General features: G+C 43.5%; 2 protein-coding genes across 2 annotated transcripts in view; one reads left to right on the forward strand and one right to left on the reverse strand.

The window, feature by feature from the left end:
- MTG2 (mitochondrial ribosome associated GTPase 2) overlaps window positions 1-21,902 on the forward strand; it is a 22,203-nt gene extending 301 nt beyond the window's left edge. Inside the window, exons 2-7 of the mRNA XM_082271629.1 lie at window positions 2,185-2,400; window positions 3,780-3,927; window positions 5,345-5,460; window positions 7,476-7,694; window positions 10,431-10,569; window positions 21,420-21,902. Of these exons, the coding sequence (XP_082127755.1) occupies window positions 2,185-2,400; window positions 3,780-3,927; window positions 5,345-5,460; window positions 7,476-7,694; window positions 10,431-10,569; window positions 21,420-21,811 (1,230 nt within the window). The 3' untranslated portion in view covers window positions 21,812-21,902. The remainder of the gene's footprint in view (window positions 1-2,184; window positions 2,401-3,779; window positions 3,928-5,344; window positions 5,461-7,475; window positions 7,695-10,430; window positions 10,570-21,419) is intronic.
- LENG1 (leukocyte receptor cluster member 1) overlaps window positions 1-23,030 on the reverse strand; it is a gene marked incomplete at its 3' end in the record, with an annotated part of 178,469 nt that overhangs the window by 1,314 nt on the left and 154,125 nt on the right. The window lies entirely within an intron of this gene.

Raw genomic sequence — 23,030 nt, forward strand, 5'->3', positions numbered from 1 at the left:
TAAAAGGTGCATGGCAGCTTCTTTTAACCACTTCCATGCCAGGCTAATTCTGGCACTCCTCTAAAATCCTGTAAAAATCATATATTTTTGCTAGAAAATTACTCAGAACCCCCAAACATTTTATATATATATATATATATATATATATATATATATATATATATATATATATATATATATAATTTTAGCATTTTGGCATTTTGAATAGCATGCAAGCAACACAACAGAACAGAAGGTGCTTTTTAAACCACTTCAATACCGGGCACTTTCACCCCCCCTTCCTGCCCAGGCCTATTTTCAGCTTTTAGCGCTGTTGCAATTTGAATGACAATTGCACGGTCATGCAACACTGTACCTAAACCAAATTTATGTAATTTTTTCCCCCACAAATAGAGCTTTCTTTTGGTGGTATTTGATCAGTGCAAGGTTTTTTTTTTGCTAAACAAATAAAAAAAAAAACTGAAAAGTTTGAAAAAAAAAAAAAAACTGATGAGCATTGATTAGGCCGCACTGACAGGCACTGATGAGGAGGCACTGATGGGGTGGCACTGATGAGGCACTGATAGGTAGCACCAATATGAAGTATTGGTGGGCACTGATATTTGGCACTGATAGGTAGCATTGGTGGGCACTGATAGGTGGCACTGATGGGCACTAATAGGCGGTACTGATGGGCATAGGGGGGCGGCACTGATAGATGGCAATGAGTTATTTAAAACATCCCCTTAAAGCAGAGTTCCGGGCACAAAAAAGTTTTTTTTTTTTTTGTGCCCCTCCGCTAGGTATGCCTCACCTGAAAAGGAATTGGATAGTTATTTTTTTATTTTTTTTGTTTACTCACCTTTTTATTGAAGATCGTAAATACTCACTTATGACAGCTTCCTCCTCCAGCGCCGAGGCTCACCCCGTCACTTCCTGCCTCGCGATGATTCCTGGGAGCTAAACGTCATAGCTCCCAGGAATCAATGCGCCGCACCGGCCCCGCTCGTCATTTCCGGGCGACGCCGCATTCCCCTGCTAAACAGCTTCAGGAATGAGGCGCCGCACCGGAAGTGACGAGAGGGGCCGGTTCAGTGCATTCTGGGACACGAAGACGCGGAAGAAGACAGAGAAGAGGACCGCTTCAGGCTTCAGCTGCCCACAACCGAGATGGAAACGCTGTGGAAGAAAATTTCTAAGTAAGTATTTCTTCTAAAAGGTAAGTGCGAACCGGGACAGATCAGAGGCTAGCCATTGTGGAATGTACTAGCCCTGACTGTCCCGGGGGTATGTTCAGAAAAAAATCGTTTCTCTGCCCGGAACTCCGCTTTAAGGGCCAATATGTAAATTAGTATGATTATAAAGGATAATTAAAATAGTAAAAGGAAAAAAAAAATGTAATAAACTCTCATGCGGTTTCCCGCACTGCACGAGGGAGCAATGCAAAGCCGGACAATCCCTCAGCAGCGTGCATTCCAGCTGGCACTCAAAAACGAGGAGACGTGCGTCCCAACTTGACGCGTTTCGTCATCAGCGTGACGTTTTCAGAAGAGCTAGCACTGTTGGCCACATAGAGCACACTCTCTCTGTGGTAATATACCAATATTTAACATATGTAGTTCAAGGGAAGTTGCAGTTAGCGTACAGGGCATCAACATTTCTTCGGAGTGGGGGGGGGGGTTCCAATTGCTTGGGTGTAACTTTATCTTTAACACTTTTTTTTCACTAAAACGTAACTGATATCCCATAGGTGACAAACTTCCCCCATGTGACGTGAACTGTTAGTGACAGGTTCAAATTAATGATACATTATGGGTCTTTTAGGGGTCCCAGAAAGCAGATTATGGCTGGTGGGAGGGGCTGTATATAACTTCTTAAAAAGAACAGACCACCCTAGGTTACACCCACATATAATGCTGATTGAATGCAACTATGAGTGAATGAAGTGAAATCAAATGAATGAAAAGGACAGTTATGCTGGGGAGGAAAGTGTCCTCCAACCAGGAAATGAGACGGGTTCATTACCTAGCTGGAGGAAGCTCACAGTGTGCAGTGAAATCAGAGTAGTCCATTTCAGTACAGGAGGGGAGCCTGTACAACTGTGTAGGACTGAAGGGGACGGCTTTAAACTAGCAACTAGGAATCTTCAGCACTACTTGAATTCTATTTAAACCCCACTAGCAGCTTATGTTTTTCTTTTTACAGGTAGTGATGTTGGCAGGGCAGTTATTGTCTCGCCTTCGTGCCTTGTCTGAACAGGTTCGATGGTGTCAAGCTGTCATTTACCAAAGTATTCATTTTCCATCCTCACTGCCGGCCCAGCTTGTGTCACATCACCGCCCTCTGTCCACTGCAATCCCACTATATGCCAAGAAACAAAACTACACCAAGAGGAAGAAAGACTTAAGTGAGAAGAAGCTGGTAAGGAACTCCAGAGAATTACCATCTTTCTCTTATTTCTCTATATTATGACACTAAACACTGACATTCAAATAGAGGTAGTCCTGACTAAAAGGTGTCAACGTTCTCGAAACTCAAAGTTTCAATGTGCCATTGCTCTAGGAAACCAATGGACAGCATACCAATATTCTGGCATCCCAAGACCGAATACAGTTATTCTGGGATCCCAGGGAACACCATACCATTATTCTGGCATCCTAAGGGACAGCATACCAGTATTCTGAAATCCCATGAGAACACATACCAGTATTCTGAAATCCCAAGAGAACACATACCAGTAATCTGAAATCCCAAGAGAACACATACCAGTATTCTGAAATCCCAAGAGAACACATACCAGTATTCTGAAATCCCAAGAGAACACATACCAGTATTCTGAAATCCCAAGAGAACACATACCAATATTCTGAAATCCCAAGAGAACACATACCAGTATTCTGAAATCCCAAGAGAACACATACCAGTCATCTGAAATCCCCAAGAGAACACATACCAGTATTCTGACATTGCAAGGGGCAGCATAAAAATATTCTGGCACCCCAACCATTATTTTGGGTTCCCAAGGGACAGCATACTATTATTTTGGTATTCCAAGGACAGCATTACATTTTTTTCTGGAATCCCAAAGAACAGCATGCCATTATTTTGGGATCCCAAGGGACAGCATATCGTTTTTATGGCATCCTAAGGGACTGCATTTTATTACTCTGGCATCCCATGAACTAGTATACCATTATTCTGGCATCCCAAGGGACAGCATACCATTTTTTCTTGGATTCAAAGAGACAGCATACCATTATTTTGGGATCTCAAGGGGCAGCATATATTTTTTCTGGTATTCCATTCCATTTTCCTTGCATTACATTATTTTGGCATGCTAAGGGACAGCATACCATTCTGGAACCCCAAGAGACCACATGCCAATATTCTGGCATTGCAAGGGGCAGCATACCCTTTTTTTTGGAATTTCATGGGACAGCATGCAAATATTTTGGAATCCCTAGGGACAGCATACTGTTATTCTGGCACCCCCAAGAGATAGCATACCATTATTTTGGATTCCCAAGGGACAACATACCAAAGTTCTGGGATCCCAACTGTCATTTTATCATTTTTATGCAGCCCAGTTCAGTGTAAGGATTCTATGTCAAATTATACATATCTCTTTCAGAAGTCGCAGTATTTTCACTTCGCACCTATATATTGACATAATGCACCCAGAGTACCCCCAGTGAAACTTGTTGGCCATAATTTGCAACTGCAGGAAATGCACAACTGGCCTGAAATTAAAAAATCTGAATTTTTTTCTTATCTATTTTGCTTTATTTTTTTTTTTTTAGACTCGTTACTTTGTTGATCACCGTAAGGTTAAAGTAGTGGGAGGAGCTGGTGGAGATGGAGCCTGCTGTTTTCACAGTGAGCCTCGGAAGGAATTTGGAGGACCAGATGGAGGGGATGGAGGGAACGGAGGACACGTAATAATTAAAGGTACGGGGATTTCAGTGGAAAAACAAAAAATAGAGGGCTCTTCAGCTTTGTGCATTACCTTAAAGAAACCTTTTTATTGAAGAAATAAAACAATTATGTACTCACAAACCGCACATGATATAAAGCTTATCAATCTTCACAGTAATCCGCACACTCTGGAACACTGCACCAATCCCAGCGTAAGAAAGACACTTCCAACGACTGACGTGTTTCGAGGGTAGGAATGCTCGTCTTCAGAGCCAAACAAGAAGAGGGTTCCTGCCCTTGAAACCCGAATTGTTAGTTTCTTCCCTACGCTGGGATTGGCGCAGTGGACCGACCAGAGTGTGCTGGTCACTGTGGATATGCTGGTTGTGAGTGCATAATTGTTTTATTTCATTAATAAAAAGGTTATTTTAAGGCAATGCGCAAAGCTTATGCACCCTCTGTTTTTTGTTTTTCCTGTGTTTTTATTTGGGCTTCCCGAGTCTTGCTTAGCTTCAAGATGTCGATGATCAAAGGTCCTTCACTGCTGGAACATTCACCTCGAGAGCAGGAGGTTGAACATTTCATTTGCTTTCTAGTGTTTAGATGCTATATAATGGTGTTGGCCAACAGTGATTCTTCACTAGCTGTTCCTCCTCCTTCCCCCGCCGCCGAGCCAATCCGAATGCACAGCGTGCTTCGTGCATGCGCATAAGGGACCCCCCGGTGAAACCGTAAGGCTTCACTGCCGGGTTCCCTCACCGGCAATGGCGGCGGCAGCACCAGACAGCCGATGGAAACATCGGCTGCGGTGCCCCCATTGCTGGACTCCAGGACAGGTAAGTGTCCTAAAATTAAAAGTCAGCAGCTACAGTATGAGTACAGTATGTGTAGCTGCTGACTTTTAATTTTTGGAGGGGGAGGCTGGAACACCGCTTTAAAGTGGAATGAAACCCTCCTATCCTTTTCAGCCAAGGAAGCTGCCATCTTGGCCTCTGTTTGATCTGCAACTGCCATGATGCTGCACATGTGATCAGTTATGACACCAGCCAATGTGACCATTAACATTCCTGGCATGCCAGGAATTTTTGTAACTGTTAAATCAATGGATTTAGTTCTGATTTATTGAACAAGCCGAAGATAGAAGCTGATGGTTGTCAGCGTATTTTGTATGCTCAAGTTTTACTAAATACCTCGCCCCCCCCCAAGTCTTTTAGGTCTTTATCTCCTAGGTCTAGGGAGTGATTAATAAGTGATGTGTTTTAGTATACTGTTTTTTTTTAATGTGGCTTTACTCAGAGTAACAAGTCAGATGCTAGGTTTTGTTCTGTGATGTTCCTTAGAAAAAATACAGTAGCATGCTTATTGGCATATATGGGAAACATTGTGATTTATTACAATAGGCCTGTAAAATAGTTTTCAGGATTGTCTCTGGATTCTGTTTACTTCCCAGTGGATCCCTGTGTGAAGTCTTTAGCCTCCATTGTTCCTCTATACCGGGGTATTGACGGACGGCCAGGACGGAGCAAGAACTGCTACGGAAGAGGCGGAGAAAATGTCTTTATTAAGGTAAGTGCCCAGTAGCCTGGAGTCGTTTTTCAGCTCATCGGGGTAATATCGCTGGTGCAAGAAGAAATGGACATCCTCAGTTTCCTAAGCTGCTTTAGCTGAGATCACTGGACATACTATCCCAGAAGAAAAGGGGAAAACTAATTTCACACCTTGTACGACCTGAAAGTTGTGCGACTTTGCCGCGCCTTGAAGCAATGCCTGTGTAATCTTGAGATCTATGGGGTACTCGTGGGGTACAGCTTGCCATGCGAATTTGCAGTCCCAAGTCGCACAAGTTTGAAAGGGGCCTAAATTTCATCCAGGCAGAGATGGCCAATCAGTGGCTGTATCTTTACTCTGACCCGCCCCATCAGCTGAGATTACATGACCAGTGGCTCGGCATTTGGTTTTTAGCAAGCTTTATTGTAAAATCGTATTCTTTTTGTTCTGCAGATACTTGTTTTTGCTTTGCCACCTTTTTTTTTTTTTGTTAAAATAACTACTGTGTTGGAGGATCTGCTTTCAATATCACTAACTGATCTTTCTCAGTTCTCTCTCATCTATTCTCTGCAACCTTGAAATCCCTTTAGGGTGTGCTAGAGATCTAGAATATCAAAAATGTAAATTCATGAAGCAGGGCATGCCTGTAATTTTTTTTTGACTATAGGTTCTGTGCAGATTTCTGGCAATAGCAGCAAGGCAATATTATCCATGTAGGCTACATTAACCAGTGACTGGTGTATATTAGGGATCGACCGATTATTGGCAAAGTCGATATATCGAGGGTCGATATGCACTTTCCCCGATATATCGGAATAGGCCACCAAGGTGACCAATATTACCGATATTTCGGAAAGTGCTTGTACCGGAGTGATGCCTTCAGCTAGAGGCATCACTCCGGTATCGGCGTCCATAGCGGACGGTCGGCAGTCTTGTAATGACAACCGATGCGGCTAAGAATTACAAGGAGCGGGAGGGGACCCCCTCCCGCCGGCCTTCCGCAGCTATAGTTATATATGTATAGCTATAGTATAGCACCGTAGTTATATCCTACTACATAACACAAAGGGCCATGTGATCGGTGACAGGAGGGTAACTGTCGTCCGTCAGGGTCCCTTTAGCTTTAAAACAGTGTATGGTAGATAGCTGCAATGCTCGACATGTTTCGCTTTATGTATAAAGCTTCATCGGGAGCCAAAGCGCCGATCAAAGCCGCATTTTCGGCTCTGAACGTGTCTCCATGTAAAAACCCGGAAGTGATGTCATGACATCACTTCTGGGTACTGGCGCCAGATTAAAAAAAATGACAGCATTCAAAACAGCCAAACTTGGCGTTTTGAATGCTTTTAAGTGCAGAGGAGGGGTTTGGGGTCGTTTTAGACCCCCAGATCCCTCCACAAGAGTACCTGTCAAGTAAAAAAAATTTATGAAAATATCAGCCCATATCGGCCGATACCGATACACGATGACCAAAATATCAGTATCGGCAATGAAAAACAATATCTGTCGATCCCTATGCATATACCTGTATGCATTCCCTAAAAACTATTCTAGCTGTGTTATGCAGAGTACACATCCTGCAACACTCTCTAATCTCTGATTTAGGGGGGCCTTTGAAACTCGCTGGATGTTTTTACTGTATATGTCTGCTGAAAAAAATGTATTTTGGAATCTCCATGCCTCATTTTTATGCTTAGCTGTTATGGCAGAATTAGTATGGAGTCTGGGAGTTGGAGATCAGCATATTCCAGCCTTTAAGGCTTCTGATACGGGGGGGGGAGGGGGGTTACTGCTTACCCCTGTAGACTGTCTAGACCAGGGATCCTCAAACTACGGTCCTCCAGCTGTTGCGGAACTACACATCCCATGAGGCATTGTAAAACTCTGACATTCACAGACATGACTAGGCATGATGGGAATTGTAGTTCCTGAACAACTGGAGGGCCATAGTTTGAAGACCCCTGGTCTAGACAGAAGTTATTTTTTAAATAGAAATTAGTAGAGACAAGATGACACTTTCTGCATATTTTTAGGTTCCCATCGGAACGCTGGTGAAGGAAGATGGTGTGGTCCTTGCAGATCTCTCCACCCCAGGCGAGGAGTTTGTAGCTGTTTACGGTGGGATTGGTGGAAAAGGAAACCGGTTCTTCCTCAGCAATGAGAACCGAGCTCCAGTAACGACAACACTCGGAGAACTCGGGGAAGAGAAGTCCCTCCAGCTGGAACTGAAGACTATGGCACATACTGGCATGGTACTGTTGTACTCTTAGGTTAACCTTAAAATCTGTTTTGGATCTTTTTTTTTTAACCACTTCCTATCCGTCATACTTTTTATAAACGTCCTCGGACGGGAAGGGTGATGTCTCAGTCATTGCTGCAGCAATGATCAAAATATTCCTCTTTTATGGCCGTCTGTTCTGCACAAAGTAAAAGTAATCTGAGCAGTTAATGACCCGCTGGAATACTTTTACAGGTGACGGAAAGGGGTCCCACCCCGGCCGCCTGAACTGGGCTCCCCTGTGCGATCAGAGAGCCCAGTAAGGATGCGACCGGTGGCATCCAGCTCCGGGCACACAGTAAGATAAACATATGTTGTTCCTTCCACTGTCTGACATCAGAAACAGGAAGCGACAAGGATTTAGCCACTTCCTGTTTCGGTTCTTTGTTTACCTGGCTGTTACTAGCCAGGGAAGTAGCCAATCAGACGGATCTGTGTCTGAGCAGCTGCATTGGAGGACAGGGAGAGATCTGAGGTCTAAAAGACCCCAGATCTCTCTATAAAGAGGACCTGTCATGGCTCATGTTGCTCAACCCTTGTAATAACAAAGTTTATAAAAAAAAGTTAAAGTTATGCTGTTAAAAATAATAATAAAATAAAAATTTTAAAGTGGCCCCTTGCTCACTGAGAACGCGCATGTAGGTCACGCACCCATATGTAAACGGTGACCACACCACACATGTGAGGTATCGCCAAGAACATCAGAGCGAGAGAAATAATTTTAGTGCCAGACCTTCTGTGTAACGCTAAACTGCAGACTTGCAAAGGTTTTTAAAACGTCACCTATGGAGATTTTTAAATACCGTAATTTGGTGCTGTTCTATGGGCGGGCGTAATTTTAAAGCATCACATGCTTGGTATCAATTTATTCCGCGTAAAATGATCTTTTATATTCTAACAAATAATTTGGTATTCTATTGTGTTTTTGTGCATTAAAATCCAATCAAATGTATTTTTTTTTTTAATTTGCATTTGAAAACAAAAAGCTGCACAATTATCGTGTGACATAAAAATATGCAATGCCCACAATTTTTTTCTCTAGGGCCTCTACTAAAAAATATATATATAATGTTTGGGGGTTCTAATTAATTTTCTAGCAGAAAAAATAAATGTTTTTTACATGTAGGAGAGGAATGCCAGAACTGGCCAAGACTGGAAGTGGATAAAGTAATGGCTAAGGATTATTACATTCATGCATCCTATGCATGAAGGTAAAAAACCTTCTTGGTGTACCTCTCCCCACAGCCCCTCCCTTATACTCACCTGAACCCCCTCAATCCCTCAATGTCGCTGTCTCACTGGACCCTCACTGTCACTGGTCTTTCACTCCTCATTTGCTGAGACACAGCAGCGGGAACCATTGGCTCCCACTGCTGTCAATCGCAGCCAGTGAGCCAATGAGGAGAGAGCGGGAATGTGGGGCCAAGCCGCGGCTCTATTTATCTTATGGATGCATAGAGTGGGGCTTAGAAGGGAGCACACACCAGTACCACCATAGCAAGCAGCTTGCTTTTGGGGGTACTGGTCAAAGGGCAAGAGCCAGGAGTGCCCAGGGGACCTGAGAAGAAGAGGAGGATCCAGGCTGTTCTGTGCAAAACCACTACTCAGAGCGGGTAACTATGACAATTTTTTTTTTTAATGGAAAAAACCTTTAACCACTTAATTCCCGGAAGATTTTACCCCCTTCCTGACCAGGGCCTATTTTGCGATTCGGCACTGCGTGACTTTAACGGACAATTGCGCGGCCGTGCGACGCTGTACCTAAATGAATTTGTCGTCCTTTTTTTCCCACAAACAGAGCTTTCTTTTGGTTTGCGCAAAAGTTATTGCGTTTACTAACAAAGGGAAAGATTTTTGTAATTTTTGTTGTTTTTTTTTTTAACGAGTAATGGCGGCGATCTGCGATTTTTTTTTTTTTGCGGGACTGCGACATTGCGGTAGACAGATCGGACCCTTGACTGACATTTTTGACACTTTTGGGGTTACCAGTGACGTTACTACAGTAATCAGTGCTATACATATGCACTGTTACTGTAAAAATGACACTGGCAGGGAAGGAGTTAACTTTATTTGAGAGGGAGGGTTTAAGTGTGTCCCTAGGGGTGTGATTCTAACTGTGATTGGATGTGGCTACTGGTGTAAGAACAGAGATCAACGGTCCTACATAGTAGAACCGTGTGATCTCCATTGTTACACAGAGGAGAATGACAGGCGGCTGTGTTTACATTACACGCGGGGGGGGGGGTCCGTGAGCGAGCGGGTGCGGCTCCGGCGGCGCGCGCTCGCTCCCTAGAGCCTCACAGGCTAGCGACGTAGACCTACGTCGCTTTGCCTGTGAGGGGCTGACTGCTGACGTAGATCGGCGTTAGGCAGTCGGCAAGTGCTTAAAATCACTTAAAATCCCTTCTCTCTATGCATCCTCTCTATCTCATAAATCTGAAAACTTTGTATTATAAAAATTCTACCTGTCGCAACCTTCTACCCTGACAACTAAACAACAGCTGAGAATGAATTTTACATGTATTCATGGAAACACTGTCTGGTGCTGCAAATGGAAAGCCCTAAGCAGAGATATTAGCACTGTTATCCTGCCTGAAAATCAGCACTTGTGGACAGATGGAAGCACTCATTAAACCTTTATTATAATTGTATCCATGTATTTAAAACATTTCATAAAGGCCTCCTAAAACAAGCACACGTTCTCTTCTAGGTTGGTTTTCCTAATGCTGGAAAGTCTTCCCTGTTACGTCTTCTTTCCAATGCCCGACCAGCTGTGGCGGCATATCCTTTCACCACCCTCAACCCCCATGTTGGCGTCATCAATTACCAAGACTATGAACAGATTGCAGGTAAGTCCAGGCTTTTCTCAGAAAAAAATGTTTGACTTCTAGGGGAAAAAAAATGCATGCATGAGTTTAAGTATACCGTGCATGAAAAAATATTTTGTTATGCTTTAACAATCTTGGCTGCAGCTTCTCCATGCTGCTTGCTTATTTAGGCATTTAGAAAATGCTGAACTATTAAAGTGTTACTAAAACCACAACAGTAAAATCAGTCTGCATATGCAGTAAAGCATACTTGTTATACTCATTGTGGAACCTAAGGAGTTAATCCTCTGCATTGTGTAAAAAGGCTGTTTGATCCTGTCTTCTCTGATCCTCCTCCTCCTTTCACTGACTCCAGAACATGTCCGGATAAAACAGAGCCTTTGGAGTCAAGCTGCACATGCTCAGTTTGGTGTGTATTGCTAGAGTTTTATTTATTTTTTTTTCTTGGGAGAGTGCATGTGATCAGCACAGGGCCAATCAGCACCGTCCAGACAGAAGGTCAGGGGTCCTGCATACTGTTAGGACAGCTCAGTGCAGTATGAATACTCCTCCTACTGTTATAAACAGCTAATGAGAAAAGGTATTTATCAGGTTATATTTCCTGAAATAATTGCATTTCCATGTTCTGTGTACTGTGAGAGACCAGATATGAATGCAGGTCCTGGGTTTGGTAACACTTTAAGGTGACATGAGTTTTGAGGTCCTGGTCTATTGATCAGATGTAAGCTATTTCTTTCCTTCACTGTCAAGGTAGGGCTAAAGCTTCAGTTGGGATGTCTGTGTGAATAAAACTTTAATCCCCTAACCTTCCTGTTCCTAGTTTTATTTATTTTTAAAGCAGCTACAGCCTGATTAGTAAAACCTGTCCCCTGCTACTATGCTGCAGAAACAGACCCCTGCTTTCTGTGTGGAAGCAGTGGCCTCTCTGCAGAGGTCCAGCATGCCCACAGCTCTCCAATCAGCAGGGAGCATGAACTTAGCTGATTGCAGAACTATAGATCTGACTAAGGTTTGTCAGACCTCTGTAGAGAAGCCTCTGCTTCCACACAGAGAACAAGGGTCCTATTCTGTAGCTGTGGCTGCTGTAGAAATGAAATGAGCTGGGAGACTTTGTTTACCTTTCATTTTGATTTACCTTTCATTTTGATGCACCTAGAAAGTATTTAGTTGATTTAAATTCAAAGTTAATTTATGCTTTAAATATTACAAAGAGCGGTCACAAAAAATATTAATCCTACCTCTTCTCTTTGGTTCCTATTTAAAAATGGCATCTTCATTTATGAAGGGAAAGCCTGGGGTTTGTTAAAGTGCGACTAATCTCCCATGGTTGATATTTACCTGTAGGTACAGTAAATCTCCTAACGTGCACTGTTTAGGAGATATTTACTTGTGAACGGGCCGGTGACGTCACTGGCGCATGCGCTCTGAAGAAGCAGCATGCCCGTGCCGTTCCTTCAGAATCCAGTGCCATGAATAGCGGCTCCTGTGATGTCATCGTGGCGTGGCCAATCAGATGGTCGGAGGATGCAAACCCGGAAGGAAGACCGGGTGAAGATGGAAGCCCTGTCAGCATTGACAGCTCGTCGCTGGAGGGCTTCTTTTTTAGATAACCTAATGTACTAGTATGCGATGCATACTAGCATATTATAACTTTAACTCGCAGGTTTACAAAAAAAAAAGCATGGCGGTTTACTACCGCTTTAAAGTAAACCATTTCACCAGTGTTTTTGGTATGCAATTTTTTTAAGGATGAAATTTGATTAATATTATTGCGCAGTTTTTTTGTATGTGATTCATCAAAATAAAAAAAATGAAAAAACTAAACTGAAATAAACTTTATATAAACTTAAATAAAACAGCATATACATAACATTAAGTTGAATAAAATACTGCAGTTAATGCTAGCTTTTTCAGTTTGAATTTCTATTATATACACAATACAAAGGAGAAGTTCACCCTTAGAACATGTTACATGTACCACCCGTATTTAGGAAGGAACGTGTACCCTGTTCCAGCTCCTGCCCCCGTACCCCCTGATCCTCCTCCTCCCTGTGACAGCGGACGGGGGTACTTCTCCCCACGACCACTGTTACTTTTTAAAAATTGCATGGCTGTGCGTGGCTCTGCCCATATAGCCGCATCATTCATTCATAGGTTCCTGTGAATGAATAAACTACAAGTACCGTTTCCACTGCAACAGATTGCATTTTCAATGGGCTAAGGGGGGCGCTGATGAGCTCACTGAGTTCACTGACATGTCTGCTGAGTTCGCTCATGAGTTCACTGACATGTCCGCTGAGTTTGCTCATGAGTTCACTGACATGTCCTCCAGCTTTCACAGAAACAGCCAACACAGAGGTACTGTCTGAAAGCTGTAGGACACCCACGTTGCACCCGCGATCTACTGATTGCATGTTCAAGGCTTTCCAGGCTCCTGCAAGAAAAAATATTTAATCCACTTTTTTTTTCTGCAAATATATGAAAATGTATTATTTTTTCTATAAAGGTGAACTTATCCTTTAAAACATCACTGCTATGGCTGTCCTGTTGGTCATACATTTACACACTGGGTGTTTTGACTATTATGTAGTGAGGTGCTTGGACTAATGCCTAAAGATTGTTCCATCCTGACCAGGGCTCGGCATCATGGGTAGTTGGGATATCTTTGCGTGAAACCTTTGTCTAAAAAGTATATCCAAATATAAGTGATTTTTTAACTTTTATTATGTATCCATTGTTTTTTTCAAATCCTTTGTAAAAGAACAAAGCATCCATCAGAGCAATGAACAACAAAATAGGTACAATATCATATAATACAGAGATGATTCATAGCATGGTATTATAATGCGAGATACAGAAATGCAAGATAGTCTGATATCACTTAGGCTACGGTCACATGTTAGCGTAGCGGACCGCGGGCAGAATCACCATCCATAAATCATTGCAAACCACGGGACGCCTGTGTGTTGCCGTTGATTTGCAATGGCACCCCAAACGCTGTGCGATGTTGCCGCGATTTCCGCCTGCCGAATCACGGTAACATCGCGCAAACAAAATCACGGGTCGCATGACGCCCAAAAAAGGTACAAGAGCTTCTTTGGGGCGTCATGCGACCCGGGATTTGGTTTGCGCAATGTTACCGCGATTTGGCAGGCGGAAATAGCGGCAACATCACACAGCGTTTGGGGTGCTATTGCAAATCAACGGCAATGCACAGGCGTCCCGCGATTTGCAATGATTTCCGGATCGCGGGCTGAATCGTGGTGATTCTGCCCGTGGTCCGCTACGCTAACATGTGAACGTAGCCTAAAACTCACGTTAATTTTGTATCCATTTTTTAACAAATGTTTGCCGAATACTTTCTAATGCAACTAACTTTATAGCATAGTAGTTACGTAAATTTAGGTGCATACCCTCTAAATGTGTATTTACAAAAGGTTGTAAAAGGATAAAAGTAATCCTACATATCTTTACTGTAACAATATATTAAAATTATTTAATCAATGATTAAAATTATTTTATTTTATCTTACACAGTACAAAAAATGTTTGTTGCTATATTTATTGCAGCCATGTGGTGGTGCTAAAGGACTTTTTATGTGTAGACTCTAACAATGAACTTCTCCTTTTTTCTCCGTTTGGTCTGTTTAACATACATTGGAAGCATTTTGTTATATCAGTTTAGGTGCAAAAAAAAAACAAAACTTGTTAATCTTGTCAGAAACTCACATCTGTCTTGTATCCTGAGCAGATTTCCTTTACTATCTAAAAATGCCCTTCTAGTTCCTATATTGGACTAAATCCGGCCATACATGGATTAAAAATTCTAGTTTAACAGGCTGAATTTCAAACCATGTATGGACAAGGGAGGCTGTAGAGAATTGATCTACCGATCAACTTCTGTACAACCACACTCTGATTTCCCCTGTTTGATCAGTGCTACAGGCTGTACCTGCCAATGTTGATCAGGGTATTCTGACCGTGGGGAAGTCTCCCTGCTGGCAGAATACATTAACTCAGTGGGGAGGATCCCCCCTATCCATATCAACCCTGCTAGTTGAATGAAAAATAAAAAATGACTTCTCTATGGGCTGCCTAAACGTGGCCATTAATGGATCGAAATTTGGCTGGCCCAGCAGGGATCGGCTGAATTTTGATCTGTATGTGGCGATTACTGCAGTTGAGCAGAAGTCGATCTGCCGGGTCTCTAGCTTACTCATAATATAACCATGGTAAGAACATTTTGGATATATTTCATACAGATTGGAATAGATATACACTGCTCATAAAAAATGAAAGGAACACTTTAAAAACACATCAGATCTCAATGGGGAAAATCTCCTGCTTGATATCTATACTATTATGGACTGGGTAATGTGTTAGGATCTATACTGGTATGGACTGGGTAATGTGTTAGGATCTATACTGGTATGGACTGGGTAATGTGTTAGGATCTATACTGGTATGGACTGGGTAATGTGTTAGGATCTATACTGGTATGGACTGGGTAATGTGTTAGGATCTATACTGGTATGGACTGGGTAATGTGTTAGGATCTTTACTGGTATGGACTGGGTAATGTGTTAGGATCTATACTGGTATGGACTGGGTAATGTGTTAGGATCTATACTGGTATGGGCTGGGTAATGTGTTAGGATCTATACTGGTATGGACTGGGTAATGTGTTAGGATCTATACTGGTATGGACTGGGTAATGTGTTAGGATCTATACGGGTATGAACTGGGTAATGTGTTAGGATCTATACTGGTATGGACTGGGTAATGTGTTAGGATCTATACTGGTATGGACTGGGTAATGTGTTAGGATCTATACTGGTAAGGACTGGGTAATGTGTTAGGATCTATACTGGTATGGACTGGGTAATGTGTTAGGATCTATACTGGTATGGACTGGGTAATGTGTTAGGATCTATACTGGTAAGGACTGGGTAATGTGTTAGGATCTATACTGGTATGGACTGGGTAATGTGTTAGGATCTATACTGGTATGGACTGGGTAATGTGTTAGGATCTATACTGGTATGGGCTGGGTAATGTGTTAGGATCTATACTGGTATGGGCTGGGTAATGTGTTAGGATCTATACTGGTATGGGCTGGATAATGTGTTAGGATCTATACTGGTATGGGCTGGGTAATGTGTTAGGATCTATACTGGTATGGGCTGGGTAATGTGTTAGGATCTATACTGGTAAGGACTGGGTAATGTGTTAGGATCTATACTGGTATGGACTGGGTAATGTGTTAGGATCTATACTGGTATGGACTGGGTAATGTGTTAGGATCTATACTGGTAAGGACTGGGTAATGTGTTAGGATCTATACTGGTATGGGCTGGGTAATGTGTTAGGATCTATACTGGTATGGGCTGGATAATGTGTTAGGATCTATACTGGTATGGGCTGGGTAATGTGTTAGGATCTATACTGGTATGGGCTGGGTAATGTGTTAGGATCTATACTGGTAAGGACTGGGTAATGTGTTAGGATCTATACTGGTATGGACTGGGTAATGTGTTAGGATCTATACTGGTATGGACTGGGTAATGTGTTAGGATCTATACTGGTAAGGACTGGGTAATGTGTTAGGATCTATACTGGTATGGACTGGGTAATGTGTTAGGAAGGAAAGGATGCCACATAGTTTGATGGAAATGAAAATGATCACCCTACAGAGGGCGGAATTCAAAGACACCCCAAAAATAAAGGTGAAAAAATTATGCAGCAGGTTAGTCCATTTGGCTGAAATTTCATTGCAGCAACTCAGAATGGTCCTCAGTAGTTTGTATGGCCCCCACATGCTTCTATGCATGCCTGACAATGTCGGGGAGTGCTCCTAATAAGAAGACGGATGATGTCCTGGGGGATTTCCTCCCAGATCTGGACCAGGGCATCACTGAGCTCCTGAACAGACTGAGGTACAACCTGGCGGCGTCAGATGGACCGAAACATAATGTCCCAGAGGTGATCTTTTGGATTTAGGTCAGGTGAGCGTGGGGGCCATTCAATGGTACAAATTCCTTTATCCTCCAGGAACTGGCTGCATACTCTCACCACATGAGGCCGGGTATTGTTGTGCACCAGGAGGAACCCAGGACCCACTGCACCAGTGTAGGGTCTGACAATGGGTCCAAGGATTTCATCCCAATACCCAGTGGCACTCAGGGTGCCATTGTCTAGCCTGTAGAGGTCTGTGTGTCCCACTATTGATATGTCTCCCCAGACCATCACTGACCCTCCACCAAACCGGTCATGCTGAACGATGTTACAGGCAGTATAACATTCTCCACGGCTTCTTCAGACCCTTTCACATCTGTCACATGTACTCAGGGTGAACCTCCTCTCATCTGTGAAAAGCACAGGGCACCAGTGGAGGACCTGCCAATTCTGGTGTTCAATGACAAATGCCAATCGGGCTCCCCAGTGTAGGGCAGTGAGCACAGGGCCCGCTAGAGGACATTGGTTCTTCAGGCCACCCTCATGTAGTCTGTTTCTGATTGTTTGGTCAGAGACATTCACACCAGTGGCCTGCTGGAGGTCATTTTGTAGGGCTCTGGCAGTGATCATCCTGTTCCTCCTCGCATAAATGAGCAGATACCAGTCCTGCTGATGGGTTAAGGACCTTCTATGGCCCTGTCCAGCTCTCCTAGAGTAACTGCCTGTCTCCTGGAATCTCCTCCATGCTCCTGAGACTGTGCTGGGGGACACAGAAAACCTTCTGACAATGGCATGTGTTGATGTGCCATCCTGGAGGAGTTGGACTGCCTGTGCAACCTCTATAGCAGGGGGTCTTCACACTATAGCCCTCTAGCTGTTCAGGAACTACAATTCCCATCATGCCTAGTCATGTCTGTGAATGTCCGAGTTTTATAATGACTCATGGTTTATGTAGTTCTGCAACAGCTGGAGTGTCGTAGTTTGAGGATCCTTGCTCTATAGGATCCAGGTATCTCCTCATGCTATCAGTAGTGACACTGACCCCAGCCAAATGCAAAACTAGTGAAAAACAGTCAGAAAAAATGAGTAGGGGAATAAAATGTCAGTGGCCTTCACCTGTAAAACCATTCTGTTTTGGAGGTTGTCACATTGTTGCCCATCTAGTGCCCCTGTTGTTATTTTCATTAACACCAAAGCAGCTGAAACTGATTAACAACCCCCTCTGCTACTTAACTGACCAGATAAATATCCCAGGAGTTTAACTGACTTGTTGACATACTCTGATTAGAAGTGTTCCTTTAATTTTTTTGAGCAGTGTATTCTAAGGCCTCATGCACACTTGCTTTTACAGGCCTTTTTTCTTTTCTACCTCTAAACACCCTTCTATGTAACCTACACTATATTGCCAAAAGTATTGGGACGGCTGCCTTTACACGCACATGAACTTTAATAGTTTCCCAGTCTTAGGCCGTAGGGTTCAATATTGATTTGGCCCAACCTTTGCAGCTATAACAGCTTCAGCTCTCCTTGGAAGTTGTACTATCGGGTTGAGGTCAGGACTCTGTGCAGACCAGTCAAGTTCCTCCACCCCAAACTCGCTTGTGCAGTGGTGCACCTTCATGTTGTAACAGGGAGGGGACAACTCCAAACTGTTCCCACAAAGTTGGGAGCATGAAATTGTCCAAAATGTCTTGGTATGCTGACGCCTTAAGAGTTCCCTTTACTGGAACTAAGGGGCCAAGTCCAACCCCTGAGAAACAACCCCACACCATAATCCCCCTCCACCAAATGATTTGGCCAGTGTACAAAGCAAGGTCTATAAAGACATGGATGAGAAAGTTTGGGGTGGAGGAACTTGACTGGCCTGCATGGAGTCCTGACCTCAACTCGATAGAACACTTTTGGGATGAATTAGCAGAGACTGGGAGCCAGGCCTTCTCATCCAACATCAGTGCCTGACCTCACAAATGCACTTCTGGAAGAATGGTAAAACATTTCCATAGACACACTCCTAAACCTTGTGGACAGCCTTCCCAGGAGAGTTGAAGCTGTTATAGCTGCAAAGGGTGGGCCAACTCAATATTGAATCCTACGGACTAAGACTGGGATGCCATTAAAGTTCACGTGCGTGTAAAGGCAGGCGTCCCAATACTTTTGGCAATATAGTGTATGTGCCCATGCAGGTGTGTTGAGAGGCATTAAAAAATATATTTCTTGTGCGTTCAGGAGAGGAGCTTTTGAGCATAAAAAAACGCTCAAAAGCGCATTAATGCTAGACGGCTTCCCGAGTTAATGCATTCTAATTGGGATTCATTGGGATTTCTTATTGGACTGTTTTCTCCTCTTTTTTCTCCTCTTTTTTACAAGACTACTGCGTGCCATTCATAGACTTTTCATTTATCCATTGATGTTTTTATTGTCTTATTGTTTTAGCGCTGCACATTTCACTATCAGTTTTACATTGGGTTTTACATATTTTTTACCTTGGTGTCAGCTGCTTTTATCTATTTCCATCCATTTATTTATTCATGCTTGCGCCGATATTCCTGTTTTTTCATTGACTAATGCATTCTAATGGCCAGAATTTTGAGCAATAGAATGTATTAATGTCAGACGCAGGAATATGCATGCAAAAACTCAGCTTTACTGCGTTTTTGCTGCTGTTAAACTCCTGTAGGAGAAAAAAGCATTAACCGCTTCCGGTCCGCGCTATAGCCAAAGTACGGCTGCAGCGCGCACTCGAATTTCCTGGAGGCCGTCTTTAAACGGCCTCCCAGTAACAGGCTCCCCGCGCGCTCCCGCGAGCGCATCGGGGGAAAATCTGTGTCGGCCGTGTCCCTTGGACACAGCCAATCACAGATCGTGGTAAATGGTCAATCACAGCGGCCATTTACCACGTGATCGGACCATGCAATGAGAGATGATCTCATATGTAAACATATGAGATCATCTCTCATCGCCGGCTCTCCTTCCTCATACAGAGACTGCTGTGTGAGGAAGGAGAGAGCCGATCACAGGTAAGGGGACAAAGAAAAATGTAATCAGGGCACTGATCACCAGTGCCCTGATTACAAAAGAGGTAAATAAATGCCACAAGTGCCCACCATCAGTGCCCACAACCAGTGCCCATAGTGCTGCCAGTCAGTGCCTGCTCATCTAGGCACTGATGGGCACTGATTAGCAGCACTATGGGCACTGATGGTGCTGCCCATCAGTGCCGCTCATCAGTGCCGCTCATCAGTGCCACCCGTCAGTGTCCGTCAGTGCCACCCATTAGTGTCCAGCAGTGCCGCCTCTCAGTGCCCATCAGTGCCACCTCTCAGTGCCCAGCAGTGCCGCCTATCAGTGCCACCTATCAGTGCTCATCAGTGCGGCATATTAGTACCTCCTCATCAGTGCCACCTCATCAGTGCCCATCAGTGCAGCCTATCAGTGCCGCCTCATCAGCACACATCAGTGAAGGAGAAACATTTATTTATTTTCAAAATTTACTCGCAGAAAATAAGTAAAACTTTTATTTTTTCAAAATTTTCTGTCTTTTTCTTTTTTTTTTTTTTGTAAGAAATAAAAAACCCAGAGATGATTAAATACCACCAAAAGAAAGCTCTATTTGTGTGAAAAAAATGATAAAAATTTAATATGGGTACAGTGTAGCATGACCGCGCAATTGTCATTCAAAGCGTGAGAGCGCTGAAAGCTGAAAATTGGCCTGGGCAGGAAGGGGGTGAAAGTGCCCGGTAGGCAAATGGTTAATAGAATTCAGTGTGCATGAAGTCTAGGCCACCATGCTCTATGGCAGGGGGTAGGTAACCTCAGCACTCCTGCTGTTATGGAACTACAAATCCCATGAGGAATTGCAAGACTCCTGACAGCCCTAGCTGTTATTTCCAGAGGCAGAGGCACGATGGGGGTTGTAGTTTGCTCCGTAGCTGGAGTGCTGAAGTTGCCTACACCCAATATAACAAGGGTCTTCAAATTACGGCCCTCCAGCTGTTCAGGAACTACAATTCCCATCATGCCTAGTCATGTCTGTGAATGTCAGAGTTTTACAATGCCTCATGGGATGCGTAGTTCCGCAACAGCTGGAGGGCCGTAGTTTGGGGACTAATTAGAAGTAGATATTTACCTGGCAGCTTAGTAATTAGAACTCTTCCCTCACATTACATAGTTACATAGTAGATGAGGTTGAATAAAGACAATAGTCCATCCAGTTCAACCTGTGTAGGTGTGTGTGGCCGTAATCATCTCTCATACCCCTGAATGTTCTGATCCTTGAGATGTAAGTCTAAGAGTCTTTTGAAAGCCACCAAACTTCCCGCAGAAACCACCTCTTGTGGTAGAGAATTCCACAATCTTGTAGCCCTAACAGTAAAGAACCCTCCTCGTTGCCTGAGATTAAAACGCTTCTCCTCTAATCGCATTGTATGCCCCCGAGTCCTCATGCAATCCCTTCGACTGAACAGCTTTTTTTCTAAGCTGAGATCCCCATTAAGATATTTATAAATTGCTATCATGTCCCCCCTCAGACGTCTCTTCTCCAGGGAGAATAAATCGAGCGATTGCAGCTGCTCTTCATAGTTAAGGTCATCCAACCCCCTAATCAGTTTAGTTTCTGTGCTCTTGATTTGCGCCTCATCAGAATGTGTAGTTGAAGTTTGTGTTTGCTGTTTGTGTTTGAGCGGATTGGTGTCCTTCTACAATTCAGAAACATACAATCAGGTTACCTAATTTCCAATTAAATTGGTTGTAATGTGTAGGTATGACTATGGTAGAGAGAGTAGATTGTGAGCTCCTTTGGGGGGGGGGGCAGGAACTGATGTGAATGATTGTATGTCCACTGTAAAGCAATACAGATGAAAATGTATTAGAACTGAAATAAAATAAATGGTAACCCCTTCTCTCTTGTTGGCCTCTCAGTGGCGGACATCCCCGGCATCATAGAAGGAGCTCACCAGAACCGGGGTTTGGGCCTGTCTTTCCTTCGGCACATTGAGAGGTGCCGCATTCTCCTCTATGTGTTGGACCTGGCGCACCCCGAGCCCTGGACCCAGATGCGCTCCCTGCAGTATGAGCTGAGCCAATTCGATGAAAACCTCACCCAGCGACCTCATATCATCGTGGCCAATAAAATAGACCTCCCCGAAGCCAGGAAGACGCTAGACAACCTGCGACAGGAGGTCAGCGGCAAAATCATTGCAGTGTCCGCTCTGACCGGAGAGAACGCCGAAGAACTGATCCTCTCTATCCGAGAGTTGTATGATGGACAGAGAACTGGAGCAAAGAAGATCGAGAAGTATTCTGGCTGGTAGAACAAATGGCAAGCAATGGCTATTCTGCAATACCAGCAAGTACCAGTAGCTGGCAGTGTGTGCTTTGTAATATGTATCGGTACCATAAAACATTTTTAATGAAAGATGACACTGGAATAGATCTATTTACATTGCCAAAAAGAATGCGAATAATTATAATTGTTCTGTGTTTTTTTTATTTTATTAGCATGGCATTCTGTTTGATCTCTGTTCCATTTGATATTTACTGTCAGTAAGAACGGTGAAGTGTAAAGCAGTAAAAAAGAACCAAAAGCAATCATGTATTATATTGCAGCTTACCAATTCTCAGATGTGATGGCTGTATTCATTTCCTTTTTATTGCTCGCTTTCTTCCATTTTCATCTGGTGATCCAGCCAGTAAGTCTGTTATTTTTCACAAGCTCAAGCTCTCCAGCAGAATGTATCAGTTTACATGGATGAGACAACCCATTTTAACACTGGTCAACAATGATCAGCTTTTATTTATTCATGCAAAACCTTTATCCCAAAAGTAAAAAAATAATGCTGTTTATTGTAACAACTGATTATAAAGTGTAAGTTGGAGTTTGGCTTTAATGTGTTAGTGTATCAAAATCTGCTAATACATTTAACACACCTCTCAAACCAACCAACACCACTCCCCCCCGCCATCCTGACTGCTGTGCTTTCCTTCTGTGATAGTTCCCTACAGAGTTGTGTCTCACGAATACAGGAGGTGTGTTACTGGCCAGGTCACCAGGTGAAAACAGAGGGGGAAATGAAAAAAGAAAGGATTGCAGCCACCACATGTAATGATTGGTAAGCTGCAATATAATACAATTTTGGTTTTGGGATTAATACCGCTTTAAGGCCTCGTTCACATGGGCGAACTGCAGCGTACACCTGTGTGAGGGCTGTGTTGGGATGTTCTGTTGCATCCCTGTGCAGACAGTTCTATTCATCTCAGTTGGGACATAGCGGCTCTAATCAAACAGGTGCTGCTCCCAGTTTGACAGCTGTGTGCGCACGGCCCCGACGGCACACCTGCATTCAGGGCTGTGCACCCACATTTAAGGTAAATTGGGAGCAGTGGCTGTGTCCGTGCAGCTGCCGGATACAAGTTGAAATGAATGAGACTGCATGCATGAGGCTCCAAGGAACACCTGCACACCCCGTGCTGGGAAACCCCACCCTCGCACAGGTGTATGCAGTAGTACGCCATTGTGAACGAGGCCTAATA

Source organism: Pelophylax lessonae, assembly GCF_965119305.1.
Source record: "Pelophylax lessonae genome assembly, chromosome: 11".
NCBI lineage: Eukaryota > Metazoa > Chordata > Amphibia > Anura > Ranidae > Pelophylax > Pelophylax lessonae.